The sequence below is a fragment of the Salmo trutta genome, chromosome 13, assembly GCF_901001165.1.
Source record: "Salmo trutta chromosome 13, fSalTru1.1, whole genome shotgun sequence".
Classification (NCBI taxonomy): domain Eukaryota; kingdom Metazoa; phylum Chordata; class Actinopteri; order Salmoniformes; family Salmonidae; genus Salmo; species Salmo trutta.
Window position 1 is genome coordinate 90,670,404 of NC_042969.1, and position 24,331 is coordinate 90,694,734.

The 24,331-nt window shown below is 41.4% G+C and overlaps 1 protein-coding gene across 1 annotated transcript in view; it reads right to left on the reverse strand.

Annotated features, from left to right (window-relative positions):
- Positions 1-24,331, reverse strand: part of LOC115206740 (contactin-5-like) — a 503,383-nt gene that overhangs the window by 110,642 nt on the left and 368,410 nt on the right. Inside the window, exons 13-14 of the mRNA XM_029773946.1 lie at positions 6,241-6,368; positions 4,857-5,032 (exon numbers count right to left, since the gene is read on the reverse strand). Coding sequence (XP_029629806.1) covers positions 4,857-5,032; positions 6,241-6,368 — 304 coding nt within the window. The remainder of the gene's footprint in view (positions 1-4,856; positions 5,033-6,240; positions 6,369-24,331) is intronic.

The following is a 24,331-nucleotide window of genomic DNA, read 5'->3' on the forward strand; positions in this document are numbered from 1 at the left end:
TGTGTCTCTGCACACAAGCGTGCATACATGTGATGTGTGTGTGGGATCATGAGTGTGTACGTGTGCTTGCGCATTTGTGAGTTTGTGTGTCTGTCTGTGTGTTTCGCCTGGCACCACCTGGGTTCTGTACCCTCCGCCTGAATCAATACTTGAAGACTGTGTGTTAACCTTCTCATTTCCCTGCCAAGGACATTTAAGCCATCAGCCCTTCCTGCTCCATCCTCAGCAAGGGAGAAAGACACTTTCTAACCATGAACATATAACGGCTCATATAACTTTCAGTTGCACCTTGGTCTGGTCAGCAGGTAGGAAGCATTTTTAATGTAACCAGTCAACCTTGGTCTGGTCAGCTGGTAGGAAGCATTTTTAATGTAACCAGTCAACCTTGGTCTGGTCAGCTGGTAGGAAGCATTTTTAATGTGACCAATAAACCTTGGTCTGGTCAGCTGGTAGGAAGCATTTTTAATGTGACCAATCAACCTTGGTCTGGTCAGCTGGTAGGAAGCATTTTTAATGTAACCAGTCAACCTTGGTCTGGTCAGCTGGTAGGAAGCATTTTTAATTTGACCAGTTGTCACATGTATCTTCGTCTTCTGACGATATAATGAAATCGTCGTCGGAAAAGGATGACCAATACGCAGCAGAGTCGATATAGTTCATCTTGAACATTTAATTAAATCAACACGAATACAAAAAACAACAAACAAGAAAACGAACGATAAACTGACAGTCTGCAAAGCATAGGCTCAACACAGAACAATCACCCACGAATCACAAACAAACACACCCCAATATATGGGACTCTCAATCAAAGGCAGATAGACAACACCTGCCTTCAACTGAGAGTCCCAACCCCAATCAACACAACATAGAAACACACTCACCAGACTACACATAGAAATACATAAACATAGACTATAAACCAAAACCCCGGAAATACTACATCAAACACCCTTTAAACAAACACACCACCCTGAACCACATAAAACAAATACCCTCTGTCACGTCCTGACCAAACTACAATACTAATTAACCCTTATACTGGCCAGGACGTGACACCAGTCAACCTTGGTCTGGTCAGCAGGTAGGAAGCATTTTTAATGTAACCAGTCAACCTTGGTCTGGTCAGCTGGTAGGAAGCATTTTTAATGTGACCAATCAACCTTGGTCTGGTCAGCTGGTAGGAAGCATTTTTAATGTGACCAATCAATCTTGGTCTGGTCAGCTGGTAGGAAGCATTTTTAATGTGACCAATAAACCTTGGTCTGGTCAGCAGGTAGGAAGCATTTTTAATGTGACCAGTCAACCTTGGTCTGGTCAGCTGGTAGGAAGCGCTGGGCTGTTTGAAGATGAGAGTATCACCTACTTGGGTCTGTGTGTGTGTTTGTGTGTCTGTGTGTATCGTCCTCTGTGTTGTAGATGTGTATCATCCTCTGTGTTGTAGATGTGTATCATCCTCTGTGTTGTAGATGTGTATCATCCTCTGTGTTGTAGATGTGTATCATCCTCTGTGTTGTAGATCTGTATCATCCTCTGTGTTGTAGATGTGTATCATCCTCTGTGTTGTAGATGTGTATCATCCTCTGTGTTGTAGATGTGTATCATCCTCTGTGTTGTAGATGTGTATCATCCTCTGTGTTGTAGATGTGTATCATCCTCTGTGTTGTAGATCTGTATCATCCTCTGTGTTGTAGATGTGTATCATTCTGTCTCTGTAGACGTTATTAAAATTAACTGTGTGATTCACTCTGTCTCTGTGTTTCTTTGTCTCTGTGTAGACGTTGATACACTTGATTGTGTAATTATCTGCGTCTCTGTGCCTCTGTCACTGTGTACACGTTGATAAACATGATTGTGAGATTCACTGTCTCTTTGTCTCTGTGTAGAAGTTTCTAAACTTGATTGTGTGATTTACTGCGTCTTTAATCATGGTGACATCAGGGATTATGTGACGTTGACATTAATTGATCCTAATTCAAGTTTAACAAATCTTTGGCAGTAACTATAAAGCCCCCCCCCCTCAAACCTACCAAATGCCTGGGTAAATTGTAATTGCTGAGAAAATGAAAATTAGACATATGGCTCTGCATATGGCACTTCTAGTATAGGAAAATACAGGTTAGATCATCCAACAAACTGCTTTAGTCAATATAATCTACACTTCTACTAAATGTTTATCCATTACACAGAAACAATGGGATCTTTCATTCTACTTTTTTATTTATCCAGGTTTGTCCATTTATCCTCACTGAAATAAATGTTCTTTACAGGAGAGACTACGGGGTTTTTCAAAGCCATAATAAATGAAAAAAATCTAAATGATAGACAATTTAGGTGTAACGACCTACTGTATTGAGGTATAATGGCCTACTGTACTGAGGTATAACGACCTACTGTATTGAGATATAACGGCATACTGTATTGAGGAATAACAGCCTACTGTATTGAGGTATAACGGCCTACTATATTGAGGTATAACGGCCTACTATATTGAGGTATAACGTCTACTGTATTGAGGTACAATGGCCTATTATATTGAGGTATACAGTGCCTTCGGAAAGTATTTAAACCCCTTGGCTTATTTCACATTTTGTTACGTTATAACCTTATTCTAAAATTGATTAAATAAAAAACATCTTCAGCAGTCTACACACAATACGCCATAATGATAAAGTGAAAATAGGTTTTTGAAATAAAAAAATAATAAAAAACCTTATTTACGTAAGTATTCAGACCCTTTGCTATTAGACTCAATAGAGCTCAGGTGCCTCCTGTTTCCATTGATCATCCCTAAGATGTTTCTACAACTTGATTGGCGTCCACCAGTTTGACAGCTCACACCCCGTCATAAATTTAAAGGAAAGGAGATCAGAGAGATCTCCGTCTCAAAAATGTAGACTTTTTCACGCCAAAACTCTAACACGTTCTAAAGCGAATACTGGAACAATATTTCTAACATAAGTACGTGGGAGGGTCAGAGATGATTTATAGAAAACTAATGTCATATTGTTTTTTATTTTGTGATGTCAGTAAAACGTTTATAAAGGATATACTGTAACTTCAATTATTTACACCACAGGTATGAAGTCTCCATCCTTAACGTTGTATATGAAAAATTATAGGTATTTTTGTTAAGATGTGATTTTAGGAGGTATAATCTGTCTCCTAGAAACTGTGCATAGTAAGTAGCCACGCCCCGAGTGAGGTCAGAGAGCGTGTCAGACTGACGGAACCGCCCCCTTCGGCCAGAGTGCATAAAAGGATTGATAACAGAAATTTACATTAGACCAGTTCCAACCATGTTTGAAATGGTTGGAACTTTGAACCTCAACACGAGGTGAAGAAAATAAACTCACCTCCCAGACTAGACCAGAAGATCGCCAGGCTGCAGCTGCACATGTAGTGATTCAAACTCTGACTAACAACATGATTTGGAGAGAGGAGAAAACTCCCCTCTCGGACAATGACTGGTAGGGCTGATAAGCTGTCCTGAGTCAAATATCTACAAAAGCAAACTCTTCAAACCATCCTACTACTTTTGTCAAATCACCATAGTACACTACTCTCATCACTCCACTGGACCACCTGCACGGCTGGCTAGCCTATCTTCAAATAAAGAGCTTCAGGAGCAAATGGAACAAAGTTAACTCTGTAGTTCTGTTCAAGACAACACTATGGACAAAGGCATTCACATGTAAATACATAAATCATTTCTTATTCCAAACGGGCGACGGTTTATATGCAAATTATATGATTACTGTGAGAATAGTTCTGAAATGTATCAACGATAAGTGTCCCTTTTTCTCTCCCTATCTCTTCATTTTCTTTGTAACAAGTCGCCATATGTTTTCAGTCCACAAGGGTCCTTTTTCTCATTAAGTGTGTATGTTTATTCTGTGTTATTACTTAGTTAGCTAGCAAATAAATAGTTAAACCAATTAGTGTAGTACTGAATCACAAGTAAGGTTGGGGTTTTTGCGGATGCAGGAAGTTACAACTGTTCAGAATGATGATATGATACGAGGTTATGATTTAATACGTTGACTATTCTAACGGATGTGATAGGTAAAGAGCTTTGGAGTTTAATTCAGGAGATGGTAACTCTTTAAACAACCGCTCTCATGGTGCCGCAAATTCCTAATGAGTTAATTGTTTCATTATTCATTTAATTGGGTAACAATTAAACATAGTTCGTGGATTGAATAAATAAGGGGTCATCAGATTAATGAAAGTCACGTCACAACACTGTGCATGTCAGAGCAAAAACCAAGCCATGAGGTCGAAGGAATTGTCCGGCACAGATCTGGGGAAGGGTTTCAAAATATTTCTGCAGCATTGAAGGTCCCTTAAATGGAAGTTTCGAACCACCAAGACTATTCCTAGAGCTGGCCGCCTGGCCAAACTGAGCAATCGGGTGAAAAGGGCCTTGGACAGGGAGGTGACGAAGAACGCAATGGTCACTCTGAATGCCAAAAGTCACGTCTGGAGGAAACCTGGCACCATCCCTACAGTATTCAGTTATAACTAGCTATAACTAGCTACTAGTTATAACTAGCTACTGTATTGAGTTATAACTATCTACTGTATTCAGTTATAACTAGCTACTGTATTGAGTATTGACTAGCTACTGTATTGAGTATTGACTAGCTACTGTATTCAGTTGTAACTACCTACTGTGTTGAGTTATAACTAGCTACTGTATTGAGTTATAACTAGCTACTGTATTGAGTTATAACTAGCTACTGTATTGAGTTATAACTAGCTACTGTATTGAGTTATAACTAGCTACTGTATTGAGTTATAACTAGCTACTGTATTGAGTATTGACTAGCTACTCTATTGAGTTATCTACTTACTCTTTGGATGTATTCAAAATGTCCACCCTCCTGTTGGAAGTTTAGGGGCTGCTGGTTGAGGAGCCACTGGAAAGCCACTTCCAGAGACGGGTCATGTGACACCTTACAGCTGAGCACCACGCTCTCCCCCACCGTCACCTCGACTTTGCTGGGGCTCAATTCCACGTGCATGGCCTCTGGAAGCACAGCAATGCGATATCTTATCACTGTCATCACAACACACAGCAATGCTACATCTTATCAATGTCATCACAACACACAGCACTGCTATATCTTATCACTGTCATCACAACACACAGCAATGCTATATCTTATCACTGTCATCACAACACACAGCAATGCTATATCTTATCACTGTCATCACAACACACAGCAATGCTACATCTTATCACTGTCATCACAACACACAGCAATGCTACATCTTAGCACAACACACAACAATGCTATATCTTATCACTGTCATCACAACACTGAGCAATGCTATATCTTATCACTGTCATCACAACACACAGCAATGCTACATCTTATCACTGCCATCACAACACCTCTGAACAGGACACAGCACTGCTACACTGTTAGGATATAACGCTAGTGCTAACCTAGCGCTAACCTAGACTCAGTCATCTTCACATGATAACACTGGTTATTGTCAACTCGTCTGACTATTAGTGTCATACCATCTACTGTGTCTACGGTTTATAAGACAAAGATAGTTAGAGATAACCGCTAACTCTAGCCCATTACATTGTCATCTTAGGACACACCATAGCTAACGCTAGACTGGTCACAGATCTGGATGTGCTGGCCCTGAGACAATTCTGACTATCGGTGTTATTTTGTAAAAAAAATGGTCATTTAGCAGACGCTCTTATCCAGAGTGACTTATAGTAGTGAGAGCATACATTTTCATTCAGTTTCCCCAGGGGAATCGCAATGCTCTACCAACTGAGCTACATGGGACTCTGCCATTTGTAGGCCTATGGCTAGAGTGGCATGGCAACAATAATCCATAAAAATTGACAAAAGCACATTTGGCATCTGAAGTGTCATTATCAAAACAAATCCTGAACACTAAACCCTGACGCAGGTCAAACACTCTACACCCAGGGTCTCTTTAGATCTCAGCTGTGAATGCTGCATTACATGAAAGGCCCTTTTACGCTGTCAAATAGTGTGCCCTTGTGAAATGATTGTTCAATGTGAAAACCCTTTTGCTTCACGGTCGAGCGAACAGAAAATCCGCTCTTTCTCCCCCTCGCTCTCACCTCCGCTCCGCCCCGGCACTCAGGCAAAGGTGGCGGGAAATGACATTGGGGGACTATTTACTGGTGGGTGACCGGCATTAATTTGGCAGAAAAATAAAGGCCCCCTGGGCATCACTTACCTTTTACCCGGAGCATGGCCGTCATCTCAGCCGAGCCAAACTGATTCTCGGCTCGACAGACATAGTCCCCTTCGTCAGAGCGGCTGGAGTTGATGATCCTCAGAGTGTTATTTCGTAATAACATTATCCTGTCAAAGAAAATAAAGAACAAAGGCAATGCAAATCAATACAGGTATGGAAACAAAACAACTTCATGCAGGTTTAGTAGCTTGTAGTATTCATTAAAATGAGATGAAGTTGCCGGAAGAGGGAAGATCAGCTCAGACAGTCAAAGAGCAGCGTATGTTAGAACGTCCATTTGGTGATATTAAACATTTCATATACTGTATGTTCTATCTAGGTCCGACAAAATGATCGTATTGATTTCCAAGGGCAAGTTGTGCAGACAGATCCCCCGGAAAGGTCATGCTCTATGTATGTAGTATATGTATGTACTGTATATGTACTGTATATGTACTGTATATGTACTGTATATGTACTGTATGTATGTACTGTATGTATGTTCATAAATATTGTTCATATGTGCTGAATATATACATATATATATATATGAATATATACATATATATACATATGTACTGTATGTATGTACTGTGTATGTACTGTATGTATGTACGTAAGTACTGTCCGTATGTACTGTATGTATGTATGTACTGTACATATGAACTGTGTACATGTACTGTATGTATGTACTGTACTTATGACTGTATGTATGTGCTGTACTTATGACTGTATATGTGTACTGTATATGTACTGTATGTATGTACTGTACTTATGACTGTATGTATGTACTGTATATGTACTGTATGTGTGTACTGTATGTACACTACCATTCAAAAGTTTGGGGTCACTTAGAAATGTCCTTGTTTTTGAAAGAAAAGCACACTTTTTGTCCATCAAAATAACATAAAATGTATCAGAAATACAGTGTAGACATTGCTAATGTAAATTACTATTGTAGCTGAAACCGGCAGATTTTTTGTGGAATATCTACATAGATGTACAGAGGCCCCTTATCAGCAACCATCACTCCTGTGTTCCAATGGCACGTTGTGTTAGCTGAGTTTATCATTTTAAAAGACTAGTTGATCATTAGAAAACCCTTTTGCAATTAAATAGTACCCACAAAAAAACACGTCAACAGTGAAAAGGCGAGTCTGGGATGCTGGCCTTCGAGTCAGAGTTCCTCTGTCCAGTTTCTGTTATTTTGCCAATCTTTTAATATTTAATTTTTATTGGCCTAGAAGGCCTAGAAGGCCAGCATCCCACAGTCGCCTCTTCACTGTTGACGTTGAGACTGGTGTTTTGTGAGTACTATTTAATTAAGCTGCCAGTTGAGGACTTGTGAGGCGTCTGTTTCTCAAACTAGACACTCTAATGTACTTGTCCTCTTGCTCAGTTGTGCACCGGGGCCTCCCACTCCTCTTTCTATCTGGTTAGAGCCAGTTTGCGCTGTTCTGTGAAAGGAGTAGTACACAGCGTTGTACGAGATCTTCAGTTTTTTTGACAAATTCTCGCATGGAATAGCCTTCATTTCTCAGAACAAGAATTGACTGACAAGTTTCAGAAGAAAGTTCTTTGTTTCTGTCCATAATCGAACCCACAAATGCTGATGCTCCAGATACTCAACTAGTCTAAAGAAGGCCAGTTTTATTGCTTCTTTAATCAGAACAACAATTTTCAGCTGTGCTAACATATTTGCACAAGGGTTTTCTAATGATCAATTAGCCTTTTAAAATGATAAACTTGTATTAGCTAACACAACGTGCCATTGGAACACAGGAGTGATGGTTGCTGATAATGGGCCTCTGTACACCTATGTAGATATTCCATAAAAAATGTTGCCATTTCCAGCCACAATAGTCATTCACAACATTAACAATGTCTACACTGTATTTCTGATCAATTTGATGTTATTTTAATGGACAAAAATATGCTTTTCTTTAAAAAACAAATCAAATCAAATCAAATGTTATTGGTCACATATGCATGGTTAGCAGATGTTAATGTGAGTGTAGAGAAATGCTTGTGCTTCTAGTTCCGACCATGCAGTAATATCTAACACGTAATCTAACAATTTCACAACAACTACCTTTTACACACAAGTGTAAAGGAATTAATAAGAACATGTACATATAAATATATGAATGAGTGATGGCCGAACGGCATAGGCAAGATGCAGTAGATGGTATAGAGTACAGTATATACATATGAGATGAGTAATGTAGGGTATTTAATCATTATATAAAGTGGCATTGTTTAAAGTGGCTAGTGATACATTTATTACATCCAATATTTTATTATTAAAGTGGCTAGAGATTAGAGTCAATATGTTGGCCACAGCCACTCAATGTTAGTGATGACTGTTTAACAATCTGATGGCCTTGAGATAGAAGCTGTTTTTCAGTCTCTCGGTCCCAGACTTGATGCACCTGTACTGACCTCGCCTTCTGGATGATAGCGGGGTGAACAGGCAGTGGCTCGGGTGGTTGTTGTCCTTGATGATCTTTTTGGCCTTCCTGTGACATCGGGTGCTGTAGGTGTCCTGGAGGGCAGGTAGTTTGCCCCCGGTGATGCGTTGTGCAGACCTCACTACCCTCTGGAGAGCCTTCCGGTTATGGGCAGAGCAGCTGCCGTACCAGGCGGTGATACAACCCAACAGGATGCTCTCGATTGTGCATCTGTAAAAGTTTGTGAGTGTTTTTGATGACAAGTCAAATTTCTTCAGCCTCCTAAGGTTGAAGAGGCGCTGTTTCGCCTTCTTCACCACACTGTCTGTGTGGGTGGACCATTTCAGTTTGTCCGTGATGTGTGGGCCGAGGAACTTAAAACTTTCCACCTTCTCCACTACTGTCCCGTCGATGTGGATAGGGTGCTCCCTCTGCTGTTTCCTGAAGTCCACGTTCATCTCCTTTGTTTTGTTGACGTTGAGTGTGACGTTATTTTCCTGACACCACACTCCGAGGGCCTTCACCTCTTCCCTGTAGGCCTTCTCGTCGTTGTTGGTAATTAAGCCTACCACTGTAGTGTCGTCTGCAAACTTGACGATTGAGTTGGAGGTGTGCATGGCAACGCAGTCATGGGTGAACAGGGAGTACAGGAGAGGGCTGAGAAAGCACCCTTGTGGGGCCCAAGGGTCTGCACAGGGCGGGGCCAAGACCCAGGGTCTCGAGCTTAATGACGAGTTTGGAGGGTACTATGGTGTCCAGGAAATATCTAAGTGACCCCAAACTTTTGAACTGTAGTGTATAAGCTACATAAACTGGTTAACTGTGAACCCAAGTGATGCCTTCCTATTTTAGGATAGGATCAACTTTTCTGGGTGACCTTCAATACGAAGAAATCAGTTTCTGACGTGATTCTAAGTACCACACCAATAACAACAGCAGACAGATTGAAATGGATAAACAGCTCAATACATGCTATTTTCCCATCTACCGACCAATCAACAATTTAAATTCCTTAATGAAGGCGATTTACTGATAACATTAAGTCTAATCTCCAATAAGATTACAACACTGATGTTATGGGTTGCGATAAGGTCTAAGCTAATAGGGAACAAGCGTTGACTGGAAATTCAGCCACTTTCATTCCAGCCTCAGTGGAATATGCATTAGACTGCATAGTGTTAAAACAATGTCCCTAATGGTGACCTATTCCCTGTATAGTGTGCTACTTTTGTAAAATAAAAGTAGTTTACTATATTGGAAATAAAGTGCCATTTGGGACAGGGATTCACGCAGTTATATTGTTTGAAATGACCAAACAGCTGCTAATTGTGTTGTAGATAAAGCAACAACACGTGGAGCCTGTACATTTTAAAGTGCCCTTCATGGGGTATCAATGTATATGACCTGAAGCATGGTGTAGTTAAAGGGAACAAGGCACCACTTTCAACCAATGTACCACATTTCATTACCTGTGTAGTGTACATGTGCCATTTCATTACCTGTGTAGTGTACATGTGCCATTTGATTACCGGTGTAGTTTTTGTATTTATTAGGGATCCCCATTAGTTTCAGAAGAAAGGTTTTTGTTTCTGACCATTTTGAGCCTGTAATTGAACCCACAAATGCTGATGCTCCAGATACTCAACTAGTCTAAAGAAGGCCAGTTTTATTGCTTATTCAATCAGAACAACAGTTTTCAGCTGTGCTAACATAATTGCAAAAGGGTTTTCTAATGATAAATTAGCCTTTTAAAATGATAAACTTGGATTAGCTACCACAATGTGCCATTGGAACACTGTTAATGTTGTAAATGACTATTGTAGCTGGAAACGGCAGATTTTTTCATGGAATATCTATATAGGCGTGCAGAGGCCCATTATCAGCAACCATCACTCCTATGTCTACACTGTATTTCTGATCAATTTGATGTTATTTTAACACACAAAAAAAAGTTCAAAAGCAAGGATATTTCTAAGTGACCCCAAACTTTTGAACGGTAGTATGGATCTCTCTCTCTCTCTCTCTCTCTCTCTCTCTCTCTCTCTCTCTCTCTCTCTCTCTCTCTCTCTCTCTCTCTCTCTCTCTATATATATATATACTGCTCAAAAAAATAAAGGGAACACTTAAACAACACAATGTAACTCCAAGTCAATCACACTTCTGTGAAATCAAACTGTCCACTTAGGAAGCAACACTGATTGACAATACATTTCACATGCTGTTGTGCAAATGGAATAGACAACAGGTGGAAATTATAGGCAATTAGCAAGACACCCCCAATAAAGGAGTGGTTCTGCAGGTGGGGACCACAGACCACTTCTCAGTTCCTATGCTTCCTGGCTGACGTTTTGGTCACTTTTGAATGCTGGCGGTGCTTTCACTCTAGTGGTAGCATGAGACGGAGTCTACAACTCACACAAGTGGCTCAGGTAGTGCAGCTCATCCAGGATGGCACGTCAATGCGAGCTGTGGCAAGAGGTTTGCTGTGTCTGTCAGCGTAGTGTCCAGAGCATGGAGGCGCTACCAGGAGACAGGCCAGTACATCAGGAGACGTGGAGGAGGCCGTAGGAGGGCAACAACCCAGCAGCAGGACTGCTACCTCCGCCTTTGTGCAAGGAGGAGCAAGAGGAGCACTGCCAGAGCCCTGCAAAATGACCTCCAGCAGGCCACAAATGTGCATGTGTCTGCTCAAACGGTCAGAAACAGACTCCATGAGGGTGGTATGAGGGCCCGACGTCCACAGGTGGGGGTTGTGCTTACAACCCAACACCGTGCAGGACGTTTGGCATTTGCCAGAGAACACCAAGATTGGCAAATTCGCCACTGGCGCCCTGTGCTCTTCACAGATGAAAGCAGGTTCACACTGAGCACGTGACAGACGTGACAGAGTCTGGAGACGCCGTGGAGTATGTTCTGCTGCCTGCAACATCCTCCAGCATGACCGGTTTGGCGGTGGGTCAGTCATGGTGTGGGGTGCCATTTCTTTGGGGGGCCGCACAGCCCTCCATGTGCTCGCCAGAGGTAGCCTGACTGCCATTAGGTACCGAGATGAGATCCTCAGACCCCTTGTGAGACCATATGCTGGTGCGGTTGGCCCTGGGTTCCTCCTAATGCAAGACAATGCTAGACCTCATGTGGCTGGAATGTGTCAGCAGTTCCTGCAAGAGGAAGGCATTGATGCTATGGACTGGCCCGCCCGTTCCCCAGACCTGAATCCAATTGAGCACATCTGGGACATCATGTCTTGCTCCATCCACCAACGCCACGTTGCACCACAGACTGTCCAGGAGTTAGCGGATGCTTTAGTCCAGGTCTGGGAGGAGATCCCTCAGGAGACCATCTGCCACCTCATCAGGAGCATGCCCAGGCGTTGGGGCACGTGGAGGCCACACACACTACTGAGCCTCATTTTTACTTGTTTTAAGGACATTACATCAAAGTTGGATCAGCCTGTAGTGTGGTTTTCCACTTTAATTTTGAGTTTGATTCCAAATCCAGACCTCCATGGGTTGATAAATTGGATTTCCATTGATTATTTTTGTGTGATTTTGTTGTCAGCACATTCAACTATGTAAAGAAAAAAGTATTTAATAAGATCATTTATTTCATTCAGATCTAGGATGTGTTGTTTAAGAGTTCCCTTTATTTTTTTGAGCAGTAGAGCGAGAGCGAGAGAGCGAGAGAGCGAGAGAGAGAAAGAGAGAGAGAGAGAGAGAGAGAGAGAGAGAGAGAGAGAGAGAGAGAGAGAGAGAGAGAGAGAGAGAGAGAGAGAGAGAGAGATAGATAGATAGATAGATAGATAGATAGATAGATAGATAGATAGATAGATAGATAGATAGATAGATAGATAGATAGATAGATAGATAGATAGATAGATAGATAGATAGAAAAGGCTCATTACAGTGGAGAGGTTCTGACAGTCATCCAACTCAGTGGAGGCTGGTGAAGAGATCAGATGGCTTTAGGCTGTGGACCTACTGACAGACCAGGACCTGGTGTAGAGATCAGATGGCTTTAGGCTGTGGACCTACTGACAGACCAGGACCTGGTGTAGAGAGCAGATGGCTTTAGGCTGTGGACCTACTGACAGACCAGGACCTGGTGTAGAGATCAGATGGGTTTAGGCTGTGGACCTACTGACAGACCAGGACCTGGTGTAGAGAGCAGATGGCTTTAGGCTGTGGACCTACTGACAGACCAGGACCTGGTGTAGAGAGCAGATGGCTTTAGGCTGTGGACCTACCGACAGACCAGGACCTGGTGTAGAGATCAGATGGCTTTAGGCTGTGGACCTACCGACAGACCAGGACCTGGTGTAGAGATCAGATGGCTTTAAGCTGTGGACCTACTGACAGACCAGGACCTGGTGTAGAGAGCAGATGGCTTTAGGCTGTGGACCTACTGACTGACCAGGACCTGGTGTAGAGAGCAGATGGCTTTAGGCTGTGGACCTACTGACAGACCAGGACCTGGTGTAGAGATCAGATGGCTTTAGGCTGTGGACCTACTGACAGACCAGAACCTGGTGTAGAGAGCAGATGGCTTTAGGCTGTGGACCTACTGACAGACCAGGACCTGGTGTAGAGATCAGATGGGTTTAGGCTGTGGACCTACTGACAGACCAGGACCTGGTGTAGAGATCAGATGGCTTTAGGCTGTGGACCTACTGACAGACCAGGACCTGGTGTAGAGATCAGATGGCTTTAGGCTGTGGACCTACTGACAGACCAGGACCTGGTGTAGAGATCAGATGGCTTTAGGCTGTGGACCTACTATGAACATGGCTTATTGGCTACAGTCTCTGCTCTCCTTTCAGTGACTGACCGACCGACACATTAGTCCTTTCCAACCTTCCTTTTATGTATGCAGATTTTCAATCCCATTATATTTGAGCTTGGACCTCAGGAATATAGATTAATATTTACAAAGTCATAATTTTTTATAAAAATGCGTTTTCTCAATTCCAAAAAACAAACAAATATGATCTGAATGATGTTGGCTGGGGGAAAGGGGAGAGAGGGAGAGAGGTCTCTTGGCTCCTCTCTAAATTGCCTTGTAGGCAGGCAGGGAACTCATCAAGACATAACAGAATCTTCATAAGGAGACTGAAGCTTGGAGACATTCTTCAAATTAGGGAAAGAGAGCACACATCCACCAAGGACAGAGAGGCAGGAAGGAAGACCACATGACAGGGACCGTTGGGTATACAGCACTATGCAAATTAAACCAACCTGACAGAGAGAAAATACATGGTGTCTGGCTATGTGATAGAATAACTTGTTTTGTTGTTTTGTCATTTAATAATAACAATAAGACATTGGGGATTTTATTAGGTCTGATGTAAGAACAAGGCTTTCTAAGAACGAAATAAATGAAAATGGTACTCAAATACTAATGTGTTTTAATAATGTTTATGAAACACTACATAATTATGCCCATTCTTCTGTCTGTTATAGACAGAAGAAAAAGAGAGGTTATTTTTGTCTTTCAATTGAGTCTGTCTGTCTGTCTGTCTGTCTGTCTGTCTGTCTGTCTGTCTGTCTGTCTGTCTGTCTGTCTGTCTGTCTGTCTGTCTGTCTGTCTGTCTGTCTGTCTGTCTGAAACTAACAGTGACTTTCCATTAAGGAGACAACAACGCTGAACATTAGCGGAAATCCATGTTAATTACAAACATTCATTAAGGCAGCACAGCTGTCAATGTCTGATAAACGCTAACGGACGGAGCTGCTTCGAGTCCCCTCCTCTACCCCTACACCCCTGCTCTGCCCAGAATTTAACTTCTCGCCCTCCCAGCCTCCACAGAGGTCTTTCTTGCCAATCGTTAATGTCAGAGACAGACAATCTTCTGAGAATTAGTTATCCTGGCCAAGACATGGAGACGCATCAGTCTTCTGTTTATCTCAGTTCAGTTGAAGGAGGATCATCTCTCAAGGCGGTAATGAGGAGTATTACGGACATTTACCTTCGGTATCAGAGATGTATGTCTGTACGTTCAGAAATCAGCCCTCAGACACTGTTCAGTAGGCTGCAACAGATTTTCCTGTGAAAATATAATTAGCATAATAAAAAAAATCCCATCAGAATCCATCTGTTTAAGCTAGAGATCCGTTTTTTTTTATTGGCTGCGTCTCAATCCACTGCCAGATAATATGTCGTCCTTTCGAATATATGGTGGAAGATGGCAGAGTTACAGCGGTGTTTGTTAAACCAGGAGACATCCCGAAAATCGATTTTCTCACAAAAACGTCTGTAGCGTCCAAACAGTTTGGGCTACAAAGTAATATGATCCCACTATGGAAAGTTGAGACTCCTTAGGGCTAGGCCCCTTTTTTCTCAATTTCCGCCTGAATGATGTGCCTAAAGTAAACTGCCTGTTGCTCAGGCCCTGAAGCCAGGATATGCATATAACTGGTACCGTTGGAAAGAAAACACTTTGAAGTTTGTAGAAATGTTAAAATAATGTAGGAGAATGATTTGTAGGAGAATGAACATCTCTTAAATAATTATGAATAGATCCACCATTGAGCACAAAAACAACACTTGTTACAGAATATTTTACATAGAAATAACATCTGTCAGACAAACCATGCCTGACAACATGATCCAATAAGACAGAAAAATAGAAGAACATTTAAAGGCTGTGGACATTGTGAACTACAGTCAAGGGTGTGTGAAAGAATCAATGATTTGACAATAGACAAATCATTTGACAATAGATATGGTAGGAGAAAATGCAAAGAAAAACCAACCACATTTTTTTTTGGAGAGAGAGACCGTCCTCATAGAATGGCAAGCATAAGGTCATGAAAATGAGCTTCCTGGATGCAATTCCTATGTCTTCCACGGGGTGTCAGCAGTCTATGTTCAAGGTTTCAGGCTTGTAACTTCCAAAATGAATAAGGAATAACTGTTTTAGTACAGGGACACAGTCTTGGAAATTTGTGTTTGCACGCGCCATGAAGACTGGACGCACCTGCTAAAATTGGTTTCCTATTGAACATACTTCTTCCCGTAAGAAATATTATAGTTTTATTACATTTTAGGGTATCTGAGGAGTAAATAGAAACGTATTTTGACTTGTTGAAACAAAGTTTAGGGGTAGATTTTTAGATTCCTTTGTCTGCAAGTTGAACGAGTGGATTACTCAAATCGATGGCGCCAACTAAACTGACTTTTTGGGATATAAAGAAGGATTTTATCTAACAAAACGACACTACATGTTATAGCTGGGACCCTTTGGATGACAAATCAGAGGAAGATTTTCAAAAAGTAAACACTTAAAAACCTACTTCCTTTTTTTGTGACCAACTTTTTATCTAGTTTGTCATTTCTTCAGAAGGGGGTTGAAAGGTACAGGTATAACATTCAAAGTCATTTACATGAGCTTTCCAGTAGTTGTTTATATATATATATATATATATATATATATATATTACAGAGATTAGTTATTTCGGGAGACCAGATAATCTGTTCGCAAAAAAAACATAATTGGATGGTTTGACAGCTGGGTTTCCCATGGAACTCCGTAGCCAGTATAGTTTCCCATGGAACTCCGTAGCCAGTGTAGTTTCCCATGGAACTCCTTAGCCAGTATAGTTTCCCATGGAACTCCGTAGCCAGTATAGTTTCCCATGGAACTCCGTAGCCAGTATAGTTTCCCATGGAACTCCGTAGCCAGTATAGTTTCCCATGGAACTCCGTAGCCAGTATAGTTTCCCATGGAACTTCGTAGCCAGTATAGTTTCCCATGGAACTCCGTAGCCAGTATAGTTTCCCATGGAACTCCGTAGCCAGTATAGTTTCCCATGGAACTCCGTAGCCAGTATAGTTTCCCATGGAACTCCGTAACTAGTATAGTTTCCCATGGAACTCCGTAGCCAGTATAGTTTCCCATGGAACTCCGTAGCCAGTATAGTTTCCCATGGAACTCCGTAGCCAGCATAGTTTCCCATGGAACTTCGTAGCCAGTATAGTTTCCCATGGAACTCCGTAGCCAGTATAGTTTCCCATGGAACTCCGTAGCCAGTATAGTTTCCCATGGAACTCCGTAACCAGTATAGTTTCCCATGGAACTCCGTAACCAGTATAGTTTCCCATGGAACTCTGTAACCAGTATAGTTTCCCATGGAACTCCGTAGCCAGTATAGTTTCCCATGGAACTCTGTAGCCAGTATAGTTTCCCATGGAACTCCGTAGCCAGTATAGTTTCCCATGGAACTCTGTAGCCAGTATAGTTTCCCATGGAACTCCATAGCCAGTATAGTTTCCCATGGAACTCCGTAGCCAGTATAGTTTCCCATGGAACTCCGTAGCCAGTATAGTTTCCCATGGAACTCCGTAGCCAGTATAGTTTCCCATGGAACTCCGTAGCCAGCATAGCTATAATGGAGAGTGATACCTGGTAATTTAAATGCTTCTTTCAGATCTTGGAATGTCCTCAAATCAGTACTATCCATGACATCGCCAATGGTACTGATACAGCATTTGGACCATTGGGGCGATGTGAAAGGAAGTCCTCCTGATCAGAAAGCATTGTTGTTAATTAAGATCACAAGGCATTGTTGTTAAATAATTGAGTCAGGGCATACCATTTAGTTTCCCAGTTGCGTAGCTTTTAAATTTAGCTTCAAATAGAAATTGTTAGAGCAATAATAGGACCAAAGCGTAGATTAAATTGTTTAAGAGATCAATGAACACCATTTTTGTCCAGGGCAATGAGAGCCATCATATTTCTCTCTATTCTCAGCCAGGGAGCTGAATACTCGTGTCTAAACCAATTTATAATTGGGCGAAATGCTAGAGCTGGAAATACAATTAGAAGTTTGGAACAGATAGTCCTCCAGCGTCTTTCCCCACATCTGTAAATGTGTTAATTTAATCCGGGATACCTTACCTTCCCATATTTATCATGAGAATGCACTGTGGATTTTATCCCAATAGCTGGAAGGGGGAGACATTGGAAGCATTGAGGTCACGAAATTCAACCGAGGCAATATATTCATTTTCACAATAGATATTCTGCCGGTTAGAGTGACTGGGATGTTAATCAATCCACTGAGGTCTGATTTAATTGATTGAAATGTTCTGTTGAAGTTTTTGGCAATGGTTTTATCTAAAAAAGGATATACATCTATTCCTAAATATTTAAAATGAGTTACGATCGGGATTCCATAAGTAGAGATGGGAGCCTCTGTCATTTTCTTGAGGGGGAGTAGGGCAGATTTGGTTAAATGTATTTTCCAGTGCCTTTGGAAAGTATTTAGACGCCTTGACTTTTTCTACATTTTGTTACGTTACAGCCATGTTCTAAAATAGATTTTTTTTAATCCTCAGCAATCTACACACAATACCCTATAATGACAAAGCAAAAACAGGTTTCAGAATTCTTTGCTAATTTATTAAACATAAAAAACAGATACCTTATTTACATATGTATTCATGTATTCATGTATTCAGACCCTTTGCTATGAGAATCGTAATTGAGCTCAGGTGCATCCTGTTTTCATTGATCATCCTTGATATGTTTCTACAACTTGATTGATTGGACTTGTCTATATAAGGTCCCACAGTTGACAGTGCATGTCAGACCAAAAATCAAGCCATGAGGTCAAAGGAATTGTCTGTAGAGCTCCGAGACAGGATTGTGTCGAAGGCACAGATCTGGGGAAGGGTACCAAAAAATGTATGCATCATTGTAGGTCCCCAAGAACACAGTGGCCTCCAACTTTCTTAAATGGAAGAAGTTTGGAACCACCAATACTTTTACTAGAGCTTGTCACTCGGCCAAACTGAGCAATTGGGGGAAAAGGGGCTTGATCAACAAGGTGCCCAAGAACCAGATGGTCACTCTGACAGAGCTCCATAATTCCTCTGTGGAGATGGCAGAACATTCCAGAAGGACAACCATCTCTGCAGCACTCCACCAGTCTGGCCTTTATGGTAGAACGGCCGGAAGCCACTCCTCAGTAAAAAGCACATGACAGCCTGCTTGGAGTTTGCCAAAAAGCACCTAAAGGACTCAGACCATGAGAAACAAGATTCTCTGGTCTGATGAAACCAAGATTAATCTCTTTAGCCTGAGGAAACCCGTCTGGAGGAAACCTGGCACTATCCCTACTTTGAAGCATGGTGGTGGCAGCATCATGCTGTGGGGATTTTTTTCAGCGGCAGGGACTGGGAGACTAGATGTAATAATAAGTCAAATATGTAAAGCTGTAGACTACACCACTGCTGTCATCCTTAACTCCAAGTGTTTATTCAAGTTGGATAATCTTTGGTTGCCGACAGCAGTCGTACCATTGGAAGACATAACTTGGACTGTAGCCTACAAAAGCCTATTCCTGCTCTTTTCCCACGATCCATCAAACACGACTGGTGTGTCATCATAGTGGTCTCTGATTGGTGGTCAGACTCAGGTGGAACCAGCTTAAACTTGCGCCTTTTTTCAATGCTGATTTGAATGTCATTAAGAAAACAGAGAAGTGTCAAAGATTTTTTTTCACAAACATCCTTTCTGAATTAAAAAAATAATCCTTCAAGTGATCATCTAGATGTTTCTGTAATCTGATTACAATGTTTTAGCTGGTAATGTCACAGGCTACAGTTACCGTATCTTGATAATCCCTTACATGTAACGGATTACATCTCAGCATCCTGATCCCTCCTTCACTACCTCTCAGCATGCCTTAGACATCGTTTCTTGATAATCCCTTACATGTCACAGATTACATCTCAGCATCCCGATCCCTCCTTCACTACCTCTCAGCATTCCTTAGACATCGTGCACCAGCTGTTATTGACAAATACAGTGCCTTGCAAAAGTATTCACCCCCCTTGGAGATTTTCCTATTTTGTTGCATTACAACCTGTACTTTAAATAGATTTTTATTTGGATGTCATGTAATGGACATACACAGAATAGTCCAAATTGGTGGAGTGAAATGAAAAGAATTACTTGTTTCAAAAAATTCAAAAAAAATAAAAAACGGAAAAGGGGTGCATGCATATGTATTCACCCACTATGCTATGAAGCCCCTAAATAAGAGCTGGTGCAACAAATTACCTTCAGAAGTCACATAATTAGTTAAATTAAGTCCACCTGTGTGCAATCTAAGTGTCACATGATCTGTCACATGATCACAGTATATACAGTTGAAGTCAGTATTTTACATACACTTAGGTTGGAGTCATTAAAACTCATTTTTCAACCACTCCACAAATTTCTTGTTATAAACTATAGTTTTGGCAAGTTGGTGAGGACATCTACTTTGTGCATGACACAAGTAATTTTTCCAACAATTGTTTACAGACAGATTGTTTCACTTATCATTCACTGTATCACAATTCCAGTGGGTCAGAAGTTTACATACACTAAGTTGACTGCCTTTAAACAGCTTGAAACATGTCAGAAAATTATGTCATTGCTTTAGAAGCTTCTGATAGGCTAATTGAAATAATTTGAGTCAATTGGAGGTGTACCTATGGATGTATTTCAAGGCCTACCTTCAAACTCACTGCCTCTTTGCTTGACATCATGGGAAAATCAAAAGAAATCAGCCAAGACCTCAGAAAAAAAGTCTGGTTCATCCTTGGGAGCAATTTCCAAACGCTTGAAGGTACCACGTTCATCTGTACAAACAATAGTACGCAAGTATAAACACCATGGGACCACGCAGCCGTCATACCGCTCAGAAAGGAGACGCATTCTGTCTCCTAGAGATTAACGTACTTTGGTGTGAAAAGTTCAAATCAATCCCAGAACAACAGCAAAGGACCTTGTGAAGATGCTGGAGGAAACAGGTACAACAGTATCTATATCCACAGTAAAACGAGCCCTATATCGACATAACCTGAAAGGCTGCTCAGCAAGGAAGAAGCCACTGCTCCAAAACCACAATAATAAAGCCAGACTACGGTTTGCAACTGCACATGGGGACAAAGATCATACTTTTTGAAGAAATGTCTTCTTGTCTGATGAAACAAAAATAGAACTGTTTGGCCATAAGGACCATCATTATGTTTGGAGGAAAAAGGGGGAGGCTTCCAAGCCGAAGAACACCATCCCAACCGTGAGGCACGGGGGTGCCAGCATCATGTTATGGGGGTTCTTTGCTGCAGGAGGGACTGGTGCACTTCACAAAATAGATAGCTTCATGAGGAAGGAAAATGATCTGGATAAATTGAAGCAACATCTCAAGACATCAGTCAGGAAGTTAAAGCTTGTTCGCAAATGGACAGTCAGGACGTTAAAGCTTGGTCTTCCAAATGGACAATGACCCCAAGCATACTTCCAAAGTTGTGGCAAAATGGCTTAAAAACAACAACGTCAAGGTATTGGAGTGGCCATCACAAAGCCCTGACCTCAAACCTATAGAAAACTTGTGAGCAGAATTGAAAAAGCGTGTGCGAGCAAGGAGGGCTACAAACCTGACTCAGTTACACCAGCTCTGTCAGGAGGAAAGGGCCAAAATTCACCCAACTTATTGTGGGAAGCTTGTGGAAGGCTTCACGAAACGTTTGACACAAGTTAAACAATTTAAAGTAAATGCTACCAAATACTAATTGAGTGTATGTAAACTTCTGACCCACTGGGAATGTGATGAAAGAAATAAAAGCTGATAAAAATTATTCTCTCTACTGTTATTCTGACTTTTCACACTCTTAAAATAAATTTGTGATCCTAACTGACCTAAGACAGGGAATTTTCACTAGGATTAAATGTCAGTAATTGTGAAAAATGGAGTTTAAATGTATTTGGCTGAGGTGTATGTAAACTTCTGACTTGAACTGTATACACCTGCTCTGAAACACCACTAAGCAAGGGGCACCACCAAGCAAGCGGCACAATGAAGACCAAGGAGCTCTCCAAACAGGTCAGGGACAAAGTTGTGGAGAAGTACAGATCAGTGTTGGGTTGTAAAAAACATATGGAAGAAGGTACTCTGGTCAGATGAGACTGAAATTTAGCTTTTTGGCCATCAAGAAAGACGCTATGTCTGGCACAACCCAACACCCCTCATCACCCTGAGAACAACATCCCCACAGTGAAGCATGGTGGTGGCAGCATCATGCTATGGGGATGTTTTTCATCAGCAGGGACTGGAAAACTGGTCAGAATTGAGGGAATGATGGATGGCACTAAATATAGGGAAATTCTTGAGGGAAACCTGTTTCAGTTGTCCAGAGATTTGAGACTGGGACAGAGATTCACCTTCCAGCAGGACAATGACCCTAAGCATACTGCTAAAGCAACACTTGAGTGGTGGGGAAACTGTCACGTTCTGACCAGAAAAGGGGTTATTTGTTATTATAGTTTGGTCAGGACGTGGCAGGGGGGTATTTGTTTTATGTGGTTCGGGGTGTGTGTTTATGTAGAGGGGTGTTTGTTTAGAGTATTCCGGGGTTTTGGTCCATGTTCTATGTTAGTGTATTTCTATGTTCAGTCTAGTCTGTCTATTTCTATGTTTAGTTAATTGGGATTGGGCCTTCAATTGGAGGCAGCTGTTCCTCGTTGCCTCTGATTGAGGGTCCTATGTATAGGGGTGTGTTTGTGTTTGGGAATTGTGGGAGGTTGTTTGTGCATAGCTGTGTGTAGCCTGCATTACTGTTTGTTGTCTGTTCGTTTTCTTGTTTTGTTTGAATAGTGTTCTAAATAAAGTTATAATGAGCACTCAACCCGCTGCGCCTTGGGCCACTTCCTACGACGACCGTTACAGAAACATTTAAATGTCTTGTAATGGCCTAGTCAAAGCCCAGACCTCCATCCAACTGAGAATCTGTGGTATGACTTAAAGATTGCTGTACACCAGCGGAACACATCCAACTTGAAGGAGCTGGAGCAGTTTGGCCTTGAATGATGGGCAAAAATCCCAGTGGCTAGATGTACCAAGCTTATAGAGACATACCCCAAGAGGCTTGCAGCTGTAAATGCTGCTAAAGGTGGCTCTACAAAGTATTGACTTTTGGGGGGGTGAATAGTTATGCATGCTCTAGTTTCCGTTATTTAGTCTTATTTCTTGTTTGTTTAGCAAAAAAACATATTTTGCATCTTCAAAGTGGTAGGCATATTGTGTAAATCAAATGATACAAACCGCCCAAAAATCTATTTTAATTCCAGGTTGTAAGGCAACAAAATAGGAAAAATGCCAAGAGGGGTGAATACTTTCGCAAGCCACTTTATAGCCCAATGCAATACTTACAGTAGAACACAGTTCTTATAGCCCAATGCAGTACTTACAGTAGAATACAGTTATTATAGCCCAATGCAGTACTTACAGTAGAACACAGTTCTTATAGCCCAATGCAGTACTTACAGTAGAATACAGTTATTATAGCCCAATGCAGTACTTACAGTAGAACACAGTTCTTATAGCCCAATGCAGCATTTAGAGCACAGTTCTTATAGCCCAACGCAGCATTTAGAACAGTTCTTATAGCCCAATGCAGCATTTACAGTAAAACACAGTTCTTATAGCCCAATGCAGCATTTACAGTAAAACACAGTTCTTATAGCCCAATGCAGCATTTACAGTAGAACACAGTTCTTATAGCCCAATGCAGCATTTAGAACACAGTTCTTATAGCGCAATGCAGCATTTAGAACACAGTTCTTATAGCCCAATGCAGTACTTACAGTAGAACACAGTTCTTATAGCCCAATGCAGCATTTAGAACACAGTTATTATAGCCCAATGCAGCATTTACAGTAGAACACAGTTCTTATAGCCCAATGCAGCATTTAGAACACAGTTCTTATAGCCCAATGTAGCATTTAGAACACAGTTCTTATAGCCCAATGCAGCACTTAGAACACAGTTCTTATAGCCCAATGCAGCATTTACAGTAGAACACAGTTCTTATAGCCCAATGCAGCATTTACAGTAGAACACAGTTCTTATAGCCCAATGCAGCATTTACAGTAGAACACAGTTATTATAGCCCAATGCAGCATTTACAGTAGAACACAGTTCTTATAGCCCAATGCAGCACTTAGAACACAGTTCTTATAGCCCAATGCAGCATTTACAGTAGAACACAGTTCTTATAACCCAATGCAGAACTTAGAACACAGTTCTTATGGCATTTTATAACACATTTGCTAATACAATTATTGGAGAAAGATGATAAATAATTCCAGGGTACTTGTATATGTTTCTGCGATTGTTCATTGTTTGGTATGAGCTCCTTTGTATCAAATCAAATCAAGCGTTATTCATACAGCACATTTCAGACATGGACTGAAAAAAAAAAAAAGCTGAAACGTTTACAACTAAAAAACTCCCTAAGGAAAAGCAAAGCTGAAATATGTGTTTTAAGATCACTTTTAAACATGTCCACAGATTCTGCCTCCCTCAGGTTCTCTGGCAGGCTGTTCCAGAGGCTGGGGGCATAGTAACTAAAGGCTGTCTCTCCCTGCCTCTTGGCCCCCCTCAGGTTCTCTGGCAGGCTGTTCCAGAGGCTGGGGGCATAGTAACTAAAGGCTGCCTCTCCCTGCTTCTTAGTTCTAGGATTTGGGACTGTTAAAAGGCCAGTGCCAGAGGACGTGAGGGACCTACTGGGTACATAACTAAGCGTGTCGGACATGTATTGAGGTGCACAATCATCGATTGATTTAAATGCCATCCATGACCTCTATACCAGGT